The sequence below is a fragment of the Hemitrygon akajei genome, chromosome 16, assembly GCF_048418815.1.
Source record: "Hemitrygon akajei chromosome 16, sHemAka1.3, whole genome shotgun sequence".
Lineage (NCBI taxonomy): Eukaryota > Metazoa > Chordata > Chondrichthyes > Myliobatiformes > Dasyatidae > Hemitrygon > Hemitrygon akajei.
In genome coordinates, this window is record NC_133139.1 from 26,427,898 (window position 1) to 26,439,959 (window position 12,062).

The 12,062-nt window shown below is 45.7% G+C and overlaps 1 protein-coding gene across 2 annotated transcripts in view; it reads left to right on the forward strand.

Annotated features, from left to right (window-relative positions):
- cpamd8 (C3 and PZP like alpha-2-macroglobulin domain containing 8) overlaps positions 1 to 11,699 on the forward strand; it is a 100,488-nt gene extending 88,789 nt beyond the window's left edge. For both annotated transcript variants that reach the window (XM_073068482.1, XM_073068483.1), the window contains 4 exons: positions 3,407 to 3,619; positions 4,300 to 4,374; positions 9,765 to 9,946; positions 10,141 to 11,699. In XM_073068482.1, the coding sequence (XP_072924583.1) occupies positions 3,407 to 3,619; positions 4,300 to 4,374; positions 9,765 to 9,943 (467 nt within the window). In that variant the 3' untranslated portion in view covers positions 9,944 to 9,946; positions 10,141 to 11,699. The remainder of the gene's footprint in view (positions 1 to 3,406; positions 3,620 to 4,299; positions 4,375 to 9,764; positions 9,947 to 10,140) is intronic.
- Positions 11,700 to 12,062: the final 363 nt, after the last annotated feature.

The following is a 12,062-nucleotide window of genomic DNA, read 5'->3' on the forward strand; positions in this document are numbered from 1 at the left end:
TCTAGATATTTGTATTTCTTCTGTAAACAGTAACTGATACCAGGTCTACAGGTTTTACAGGTGAAGCTGATGTTTTTTTATTCACCAAGTGCATTATCAGATCAGCTACAATCTCACTGAAAGTTGCAGCAAGTTGAAGGCAATAAATGGTCATTTTCTGTCCTTAAAAACTGAGCAATCGCACCCCTTTCTAATTGAGCCCCTGCTACTATATTGAACAAGAGCAGAGAAATTCTTCCTGCAGTCCTGGGAGTTGTATATTCCTATAACTGTCCATTACTGTAACTGTGTCATTGTATGTGGGAGATGTCCGAGCACAAATTGCCCATCTTGCTTCCTACATTACGGTAATGATGAACTTTCAGAAGTGCTGCTTTGGCTGCGAAACACTTGGGATGTTCAAGTTGCGCTGAGTGCTGTAGAAATGAAGATGTTCCACCTTTCACCCTCATGAAATGCCCTCGGCTTTGCTGATCGGGGGAGGATGAGTACTGGGTGCACCCCGTGGTCACCGTCAGGATGAGCGAGCCACAGACCAGGGAGAGGTGCTACTGCATGGATATGCCAAGCTTCTGCCTAACCCTACCTCCCACTCCCACCTTTGCTGAATGTATCTAGACTCAATAACAGGTCAAGGGTGCAGAGAAACCCGTGCTCTCACTTGTTATCCCCTTCCACCACTCCTGCACCTTGAACAATACCTGACATTTATACGGCACCGATGAAGTGACGACGATGGAAAAAGATGAAGAGTTTCACTATCCACTCTGTGGATCACAGAGATTTTGGAGGACTATGGGACTTGAAGGTGATTACAGAGTAGGGGAGGGGTGGCGCCGTGGAAGGATTTGAAAATTAAATTAAAAAGATGGCTTAATCAGGAGCCTGTGCAGGTCAGTGAGCACAGGGGTGATGGATGACTGGAACTCAGCTATCACAGGAAGAGTGAGAGGACTGGAGGTTGTAAGCACATTCCTTGGTAAATGAGCTGTCAAGCACCTTAATCTCTCCTGGAGCGTGGAGTCACAGCTGAGAGCGGCTGGGCAGTGCAGACTGCAGCTGCCCCAGTGATGTAACCAAGATATTCCTGTTGCTTTGGAAACACACCTTGGGCATAATCCAGCAGTTTCCATCGCCAGGGTAACCACACCACTCGTAATAAAACTACAAACAAATATTCCCATGTTTCCTCTATCCTTCCATCATCAATTATTAATAATGTTGGGGATTTCCCCATGATGTTGGGCATTCAGAGAACAAGGACGGGTTTTGAAAAGGAGTGATTTTGGCGCTGAAGGATTAAACTAAAAGGACACTTTGCACAAAATGGGCTCAAGTTTCGTTTAAAAATTTGTCTTGCATTTTCATAGCGGTTTTCACATCCTAAGGATGTCCCCAAAACCATTTACAGCCAGTAAGCCAAAGAGTTCAAGTGCAGTTACTGTCTCAAAAACCAAGCATCCAGTTTGCAAACAAGCTCTGACAATTAGCAATTTGATAATCCGTGTGAAGGATAAATGTTAGCCAGTTCACTGGACTGAATTATATGATCTTGCATGTCCACCTCTGTTCAGCATCTCTTCCAAATGGCATCATTTCTGATCATACAAAGTTACCAGTCTAAAACAAACAGTCTGCTCATTTATTGCATGGATGTTTGTTCATGTGAACAAACTATCCATTAAATGCATAAAGTAATTTATATTCTTGAACATTTAAGATTGAGGGTAATGTTCTTTGATAGGAATTTTCCACCATTGGAGGAAGTTATTCAGCCTCTTGTCCATCCCATCATTTTGTAGAGAAATCCCACCCATCCCATTCCTCTCTTTGCTGTTAGCTGTACAAATTACTCCCTCTCAAATGGCTGTCTGCTCCACTATTTAAAGCTCCAATTCACTGTTTCTACAATTGCACAGGGTGAAAGTTCCAGTTTATCACAATCTCTGTCCTTAAAAGGCATTTTATCCGTAGATCTTTCACCAAATCCACACTTGGTGTCCTTAAACCATCTGCTAATGGGAAAAGCTACCCTCTGTAAATCAGACGCAATCTTGTAAAACAAGAGCAAAGAAGCTGGAAGTCCAGAGCAACACACACACAATGCTGGAGGAGCTCAGCAGGCCAGGCAGCATCCATGGAAAAGAGTACAGTGAATGTTTTGGGCTGAGACCCCCAGCATTTTGTGTGTGTGTGTGTGTGTGTGTGTGTGTGTGTGTGTGTGTGTGTGTGTGTGTGTGTGTGTGTGTGTGTGTGTGTGTGTGTGTGTGTGTGGTGTTGCTCACCGCTCTATCAAATCTCCTCTCCAAGTGTACTGCAGGGGGAATTGGATGCAGTGCTCCAGCTGGAGTCTAACCAGTGTTTTACAAAGGTCCATCATAACCTCCTTATTTCTGTACTTTGTGCTTCTGTTTACAAATCTCAGATCCTGTACCCTTTAGTAAACACACTCTCTGCCTTGCTGCCTTAAAAGACTTCTGCACATAAACACCCTGTGTAGCTGTGCCATTAACCCTGTCCTTTCTCTCTGCCAAATGACCAACTTGGGTTGAAACTGCATCTGTCCAAAATGCCAGTCTTCCGCTCATTCTGTTACTCTTCCTTGCTGTTTGTGGTAATGGCCAAATAGCGAAGGCAGCTGTGTTGCTGTTGGAAGATATTTATGGACTCTCTCTGAATTGTTGACCATGCTCTGGCCCTCAGCATCTGCTTTAGTTTCCATGTCAGCTGAATGACACTTCTCTTGGCCTCTTCTGTAGGCTCTCAATTAATATCACTCGGCTCCTGGCCCAATTTATCCAATGTTTTCTCTCAGTAACCTCAAGCTGACCATCCTGTCCAGCTGTTACTCCCCCCCCCCCCCCCCCCCCAGCCATCACCACTAACCCACACTGGCTCCTGGTTAAGCAATACCTCAAGCGTTGAAATATTCAGTTTTTTCTCCAGTCCTCTGAAGGATTTTGCCCCGAAACGACGACCACTTTTTTCCACAGATGCTGCCTGGCCTGCTGAGTTTCTCCAGCTTTTTGTGTGCGTTGCTTGTTCCCACTCCTCCCTATTTCTGTTACCTCCAGTATGCTGAGGTATCTGTGCTCTAACTTGTTATTGACAGCCGTGCCCTTAGCTCCGGAAATCCCTCCCCAAACCCCTCTCCTCTCCATTCCTCTCTCTTGCTTTATGGGATCCCTAAGAGGTGATCTTGTGTCATCCAGGTTTTGGATCAGAGTCAGTTTTTGTTGGCTCCGGTGAAACACCGTGAACTATTTTATTTCATTTAGGCTGCTATATAAATGTTCTGTTGTGGATTCCCCTTGTCGACAGGGGGTGAGAGCTAAGTTCTCTAGAGTGGTGAAGGTTTAGACCAAGTTTTTGTGGGCTTGTTTGATACTTTGTGTGTTTGCAATAGGGTTTGTCCAGCCCGCCACCTGCAAGAACGTGTACGACTGCCTGGAGGAAGAACGCTACGAGCTGTGCGCCTGTTACCGTGACTGCGGCTTTGACGGGATGCCAGTGTGCGGCTCCGATGGAGTCCTGTACCAGAACCAGTGTCAAATGGAGGTGGCTGCCTGCCGCAACAACACGCGGATCGACCAAGCCCCCCTGTCACACTGCCCTTCCGGTGAGACCCTACTCTACCAGCACGGCACCCTCTCAGCTCAGCCCAGAGGAGGGGTAACGGTCACCGTGCACCCTCCTCCCCTTCCCTGCCTCAGAAGTTTCAGAACAACCTCATAAGATGGGATAAAAACAGAAAATGATGGAAATAAGCAGTCAGTGCAATTTAAAACCAAGTTAACAGTGCACTCTATCACCCTTGGTCAGAAGTATGGTGCAGATCAGAAACTTAGCGTGATTTATTCCACGCACGCTGTGCGACCTTCTCAGTGTTCCTGCTAGTTTCTATCTTGATTTTAGGTTTCTAGTATTTGCACACTTTTGACTTTTATAGGCTGGGGCTTACGTGTTTGAGAGTCTCTCTCACTCGTTTTGTGTGTTTCCATCTATTACACTGCTGGTCCATTTGGATCTCTTGCCTTCTTCACCTCACTCTGTGTCTACCCCTCTCAGCCTTCTATAACTCCGTCTTTCACGCCATGTTTCTCCCCTCTGATTTGGGCATCTCTCCATCGATCTGCCCTTCTCTTTTCTTGCTTTCTCCTTCATTGGCGTGGTTATTACATTTGGAAGGAAGGGTCTAATTCTGGGAATGAGGTCGGCATGAGGGGTGCATTTCCTTTATTTTGGGACATCCCTCTGGCCCAATAACTTCTGACCTCCAACTCTGCCTCCGTCCTGCAGCAGGAGCAGCCCCTGAAGAGAGAGAGCCTGTGACATCGCCCGTAGACCCAGAGATGACAGAGCGGAACCAGTCAGGTAGGTCAACCTCCAACATTCTCACTGGAGCATGTCTTTTGTCCTTGGATGGTCTCCTTGTAGGCAAAATCAGTCCAATAAACTGCATGAGCGCTTCCTAAATCTTGGAATGTATGGAACAGCCCAGCGGGTGGAAGGAGTGATTCTGGGATTTGTTCACCTAAGAGCAGAGGAGGAGACTTTTAACAGAAGGCTTTCAGTGACCGAGACGCTTGCTGGAAGAAACCACTGGTGGGGGGAGGGGAGAAGGGGGAACATGGTTACAATTTCAGGCTCTCCACCCCCGCCCCCCAAAGTTGGGGTGGAGTCAGATTCAATGGAACATAAAATCGATAAATACTCAAAGGAGAAGTACGCGCAGGGTTGTGGAGAAAGGGCTGGGAAACGGGACCGATTTCAAAAAAGCTGGTACGAGCTCGATGGGCCACATGGCCACTCCCTGTGCCATAATCAGTTAACAGTGCAGCCTGGGCACTCACTTGCACTCATCAGGGCTCGGTAGCAAAAGGGTTGCTTCCGCACGACCTCAAGCTGAGTGCGGGGTCCGAGCCCGGCCAAGTTTCGGGATTGGGAAGTGGTGGTGGAGGTCCATCCAGCTGTGCACAGGATGTCCGGGTCCAGCTGTGCACAGTAGCTGCTGCCCCACATGTGGTACTCAGGATAATAATCATTATGTGCCTGAATGTTCCAGCCCACAACAGTCGAGCCTCTTATCTGCGCTCCTTCCTCACTTGTTCATCTGTCTCCACCCAGTGAGAACCAGACATTCTTTGAACCTATCCCTGCCAATTTAAAGGTGTTAGTGATTTTAGTTCTGGGCAGGTGAAAAGGAAGTGATTGCTAATTTAGAGCTGCTTTCATCTTTTTACATTTCAATTTTTGGGTGATTACACCTCAGCAGAAGCAGTCAGACTGTAAACTACTTTATCCAACAGACAAAACTGTGATGTTTAATAAGGGCTTTGCGGGTTGGCACTGGCAGCCAGAGACATTCTCTGAGTGTCTGTGCAACGTTGAAACAAATGCTTGTCCAGCTCAGGAATCAAGTCCTGACAAAGGGTCTCGGCCCGAAACGTCGACAGTGCTTCTCCCTATAGACGCTGCCTGGCCTGCTGTGATCCACCAGCATTTTGTGTGTGTTGCTTGAATTTCCGGCATCTGCAGATTTCCTCGTGTTTGCTCAGCAATCACAGTTGTTTGTTCTCCAGATGTGGAACCAGCCGCTTAGTGATGCGGCATTTGACCAGGTCACAGACCAGGGAGGTCCTGGTGTCACCAGCCATCCTCAGAACAGGATGATCCGAGTGCCCATTTCCCAGGATGTGAAAGGTCAGGGCACTGGAACATTGACCGGTGACCAACAACTGGACAACAGCGGTGGGGATGGGTAAAGAAATCACACCCCTCCTCAAAGTTTGCATTATTGAGTGGTAGTGTGAAATCCTCAAAAATGAGAAAATAAATTGTAATATGTTCACGAAGAACACGTGGATAAAGAGAGATTGGGTGTCCGTTTACATGGATCGCCCACAGCTAGTAAAGAGAGTCATCAAAGCCACTGTTGGAAGGGATGCCCTTTACGTGAACATGGTGGGGGGGGGAGAGTTACTCCTCAATTGAAAGGAACCTTGCTGAGATCCTATCTGGGAGTTCATCTGGCCCCACACAAGGGAGAGGACATAGTGCCCAAGGATGTGTGGGGAGTGGGTTCAGTGCGGACTGGGCTGCGCGATTCTGAGGCTGAAGAAGTTAAACAGCAAAACCAGGCTGTTTGAACTCTGCAGGCAGAGGTTTTGGACAGGCGATCTAAACCTGACTTTGATTTGGCGCGCAAATTGAATCACCTCTGTGACTCTAAAATAGGGCCAGGCCTTGTGTAGGAGTGAAATCAGAAAGTGCATCTTCAGAGGGCCAAAAATCTGGAACTTTCTTTGACAGAAAGGGAGCTCCCCAAATTATATCACTTGCATTTGTGTTTGGTAAGAGGATCGAGAGATCTGGGGTTAAGGTGAGCTGTCAGAGCTGAGCGAACAATCAGCCACAGCCTAATAGAATGGAGCAGCAGATATGAGGGGCTGAATGGCCTCCCATGCAATCACTATCGAGACCCAGCGATGCCTGAACCACCATCAGCCAACTTGGCGCAGGGGCAAGCTCTTGATTAGTGACCATCGGAATACTAACTCCTTGTTTAAATGTCATTGCCAAAGAATGTTTGAGATTTATGTTGATGTATTGAAAATATTCCAGTAACGTTTTGGACAGAGAGTTCATAAATAAAATGCATTAAAATAGGCAAAATTTATGCAGAGAGTCTCAGATGGAAATGGATGTCTTGTTTGCTCAGAGTTCCAAGAGGCTGAAACTCATCCGGTTGAGTGTTTTACAGGAATTCCCAATTTTGTCCTCGTACCAAGTTTCCACTGAGGCTGTTGAGGGAATGTCCTCCTGAGCTGGAGCAGCAGCACCACCTGGCGGTCAGGGACACACACTGCAGCTCCAAACAAATAGGAATCAATAAGTGTCAGAAGCAAATCTGGATTCACCTCTTCCTGCATTCCATTACAACCACACTTTCTTGGGGCATCTTCCACAATGATGCTAGAAAATTGTTCTTCAGTTGTGTTTTTTGGTGTTAGCTTTCAATATTAAATACATTTGGGTCTTCAGGGCAAATATATCAGAGCAGATTCTACGGTCTGAATTGACCGAATTCTGCTCCTATGCCTTGTGGTTTTGAATTTAGCAAAGTTTGAAGAAGCCCAACTTAAAAAATTTTAAGCTGACAAAGCTCTGTGCTAACAGTGTCAGTCATTCAGAATATATATTTTCATTCATTTTGCTTTAAGAATACTGCACATTGCTTCCAAGATGATGTTGTACACTGCTGACTGATGCCATTTCTTGTATGCTGGTCAGTCATCTGATGAAGTTGGAAAAATACTGACAGTTTCACTGCTTGTGTATGTTAGTGCTGAACTGCCCAAGCTAACGATATCTACTGTAGGGGGAAATTCCTCACACTGGATCCTGGGGTGGTGAGTTCTCACATGAAAGGAGACTGCTTAGGTTAGACCTACTTATTGAAATGGAGACACCAGAGACTACAGATGCTGCAATTTGGAGCACAAAAGAGGCAGGGTCTCAACCCAGAACACTGACAATTACCCTCTCCTCTTTGGATGCTGCTCCAGCTGCTGAATTTCTCCAGCAGTTTTTTTTTTTTGCTTTTTGCTGAAATATTCAGACAGTTTAACATTGAGGCCACAGTCTCAAAATGAGAGTCTCCCAACCTAGGGCTGAATGATGATAAATCTGTTCCCGTAGAGGGTGGTGAATCTTTAGAATTCTCCACCCCTGGGAACTGCGGCACATTAGTCACTGGTTGCAATCAAACCACAGACTGATATGCTTCTGGATTTCAAGGGATATGGGGATACAACAGTAAAAAGTATAGAGAATCAGTTATGATCTTGGAAACAGAAGCAGAATTAGGCCATTCAGCCCATCGAGTTTGCTCCACCATTCAATCGTGGCTGACTTATTAACCCTCTCAACCCCTTTCTCCTACCTCCTCCCCATTGCCTTTGACGCCTTTACAAATCAAGAACCTACCAACCTCTGCTTTAAACACGCCCAATGATTTGGCCTCCACATCCATCTGTGCCAATGAATTCCACAGATTTACCACCATCTAGCTGAGGAAGTTCCTCCTCATCGCTGTTCTAAAGGGACATCCTTCTATTCTGAAACTGTGCCTTCAGGTCCTAGACTCCCCCACTGTAGGCAACATCTTCTCCACATCCACTCCGTCTAGGTCTTTACAACATCCAATCAGTTTCAATGAGAATGCCTTTCGTTCTTCTAAACTCCAGCGAGCACAGGCCCAGAGCCACCAAACGCTCCCTCGTATGTGAACCTGTCATTCTTGTGAATCTCCTCTGGACCCTCCCCAATGCTTGTACATAGGTTTTTAGGTTCAGGACCCATAACTACTTGCAAAACTCCAAATAAGGTCTGATCAATACCTCAGCATTACATCCTTGCTTTTATATTCTAGTCCTCCCGAAATGAATGCTAACATTGCATTTGCTTTCCATACCACCAGCTCAACCTGCAAGTTAACCTTTAGGGAAACCTACATGAGGACTCCCAACACAAAATGGTGTGTTGGGCTGGAACTCAGCAGGCCCGGCAGCATCTGTGGAAAACAGTACAGTCGATGCTTTGGGCCAAAACCCTTCAGCAGGACACATTTATTCTCGTTTAGCCTTAGGTGGGCAATCTCTTATTTTGAGTTTGTGGCACAACTCCTTAGAAACCCGGCTGAGTTCCTCCAGCATTTTGTGTGTGTTGCTCAGATTTCCAGCATCTGCAGATTCTCTCTTGTTTTGAGGACTCCCAAATCCCGTTGCACATCTGATTTCTGAATGTTCTTCCCCCATGCAGAAAAAAAACAGTCTACGCCTTTATTCCTTCTACTCAAGTGCACGGCCACACACTTCCCCACACTCTATTCCACCTGCCTGTCACTTCTTTGCCCGTTCCCCTAGTCTTTCTGCAGACTCACTGCTTCCTCAGAATGACCTGATGGAGTACGCTTGAGGGTACTGAGTTACATTTTTATGTTCCTCTCCTACTGTATCTTCCAACAACTGGTCTGTAGATGACAATTTCTCACCGGTGTTTACATTTCATGGTTTTTACCACTCCCAGCCCTTCAGGCGATGAATTCCACATCCGCAGCGGCAGATCTCCACCTCTGCCGTCTCCCTCTACCATTTGCCGTAAACCTCTGACAGTGGTGGGAAAGTCACAAGCAGGAAAGAAATGGGGAGGGGGAGCATGAAATAAATTCATGGTGATGTGAAAAGAAAGCTGTCCAAACTATAATTAAGAAACTGCTATTACTATTATTAATTTCAAATTAACTGCACTCTGCGGAGACCAGAAGTTGCTAAACTTCACGAATGAACATTTTGTACCAAAAGTGCCCAACTTACAGACAAAGAGCAAGAACACTTGAATTGAGCTAAAAATTCAAGCCCTAAATATATATTTTAAAATGTGTGTGAGCTGTATTTGGGAGCTCTCAGATTATTAATGGTCTATTGGTTAACCCACAGCATATTGTGCCACTGTCTCTCTATTACTTGCTCTCTTCTGTTTCTATTCTATTCTTCTCTTCTTCCCTCTGTCATTCCTTTTGTTTACCACCCTCTCCCACAAATACCCCACTTTAACTTTTCAATCTTTTACTGTCCCTCTGTTCCCCCCATTACAATATATCTTCCTCTCTCCCCCCTCCCTCTTTAACGCCTCTCTTTTCTCTCTCCTTTACCTCCTAACCTGCCCATTTCTTTTCCTCGCCTCCCCCTCCCCTCACACAGGTGATGTCACGGTGGCCCAGTCAGAACTCTCCTATTACTCCTACGGAACGAGCTACGAGTATGAGCCGGAGCTGTTTGAGAGCGACGTGGACGATGCTTTTCAGATGAACGAAGATCAGGTGGAGAGACTGAGCCAGGGAGCGAAAGGAGAACAGAAGAGGGCATCAGGGAAAAAATGAACGGTAATCGCCAGTAAATAGCACTCGTGTGGCAGGGCTGTGCTGATTGACCAAACTGCCCGTGTCATTTGCCGTTGATTCTTGTGTGTGTGGGTTTGCGCACATTAACCACATATTTGAGAGCGAGCACTTGCAAATGCGTACAGTGTGTGAATCCTGACGTTCTGATAAACTTCGTTCTGTTTCCTTCCTCACAGAATATGGATTCTCAGCCGTGGGAAGAGGATGAATCAAAGAACATGGATGTTCTAACCTGTACATGTGTGTTTATATGTTACAAGGACCAAGCACTGTTGCTGAAGACAGCACTATATATCCACGCCCAACTAATACATAGACTAGGCATATCTATCCTTTAGTAATGTGTTGTAACCACACAGGCACGTTAGAGGAAGCTGGTATTTATATTTTGTAATTATGTGTTCTGATCTTCACCTCTCTGATATTTATAATTGTGATTTTAGTTAAAGATTCTTTCATGGCTCTCCCTTCCAGAGCTGGGTCAAAGGTTACTGGTCAACTTCCTAGCTTTCATTATTTAAATTTTTTTAATTTACGATTTTTCTCCTCCTTCCTGAACCCTTAAACAGGGCAGTTAAACATGCTGAGAGTAGAGAAGAAGGGATTGACAGGAAATCCCCTTTTCCTCATCCCTTCATCTTGCTTTCTGCCTCCTCCCCATCTCTTTTACCCCTGCATCCGTTCAGGAGTAATGTCCAGGCCGAAAGAGATTGCTCGCTGATTTTTCCTCATGGGCTCTCTAATTTACAGCCACCCTGAAATCGAACCCATCCTGCAATGTATAAAAGTTGTTCAACCCCTGAACCTCCAGCTCCCCCATTGCACCTCACTCCCCAAGTGGTGGCTTTGTCCCTTCCCACTGCCCTGGATACTGTGGCCTACCTCAGAAGGGGACTGTGAGGTGATGCACTGTGGTGTCACTGGCCACCTGCAGGGGTTAAGAGGGCTGGTAACCAGTGGACAAGACGTGGCCAGGTGAGGTGCAGGTGATAAGACAGACCTTCCAAAAATAAAAGTGACAATCTCTTAAAATTGTTTACCCTGACTCTTAATTTCTGGTTTCTGTCACATCATCTTGAATCTGCCCCGGGAGCAGAAACCACATTTTCTCGGGAGCACTTGTAGATTGGAAGATTCCATTCACCCTGAGAAACTTGCAATATGAGATTAGGATGTTGTTCCTTTTCGCGCCATGTTGCGCATCAGGTGGTATTTTTTGCCGTTTCCATAGCATTTGTCTGTTTTTTTACGAGGCTGAGTTGCTAGCTCGCCGCTCAACCCAGCACGAACGGAAAGCGTGCAAAGGAGCCGGCCGGATTCGAATCCAGGATCATTGGCCTCAAAGTGTGGTGCTGTTGGAGACTAGATTAGATCACAGCCAATCTCCATTTTGACTCCAGCTTTACCCAAGCATTTTATTTCTTGAGCTCAACGATACACCATGACGTGATACAGTGCAGGAGGAGGCCACAATCCTTGTTCTTGTGCCATCTCTTTGAAATGCTCTCTTGCTCTTCTTCCCCAACCCGGCAGATTTTTTCCATATTAGTATTTATCCAATTTCATTTTGAAGGTTCCTCTTGAATCTGTTTTTACCTTCCTCTCAGGCATCAACTTGCCATTAGATCACAACTTCTCCCAATTATTTATTTTCCACGTTAAAATTGTCTCTCTGGTTTATTTACTCTGTTGAAACATGCAGCATAAGAAATAAAAAGGACGATCTTGAAATTCAGCTACAGATTGGCAAGTATGACATTGTGGCCATCTCTGAAACTTGGTTAAAGGATGGTTTCCATTGGAAGCTGAACATCCAAGGATATACGGTGTATCAGAAAGATAGATTGGTAGGCAGAGGGGGTGGTGTGGCTCTGTGTATAAGAAACAATATTAAATCATTGGAAAGAGATGACATAAGATCAGAAGGTGTAGAGTCTCTATGGGTTGAGTTATGAAATTGCAAGGGTAAAAGGACCCTAATGGCAGTTGTACACAGGCCTCCAAACAGCAGTCAGGATGAGGATTACAAATTACAGCAGGAGATAGAAAAGGCATGTCAGAAGGCCAATGTCATGATAATCGTTGGGGATTTTAACAT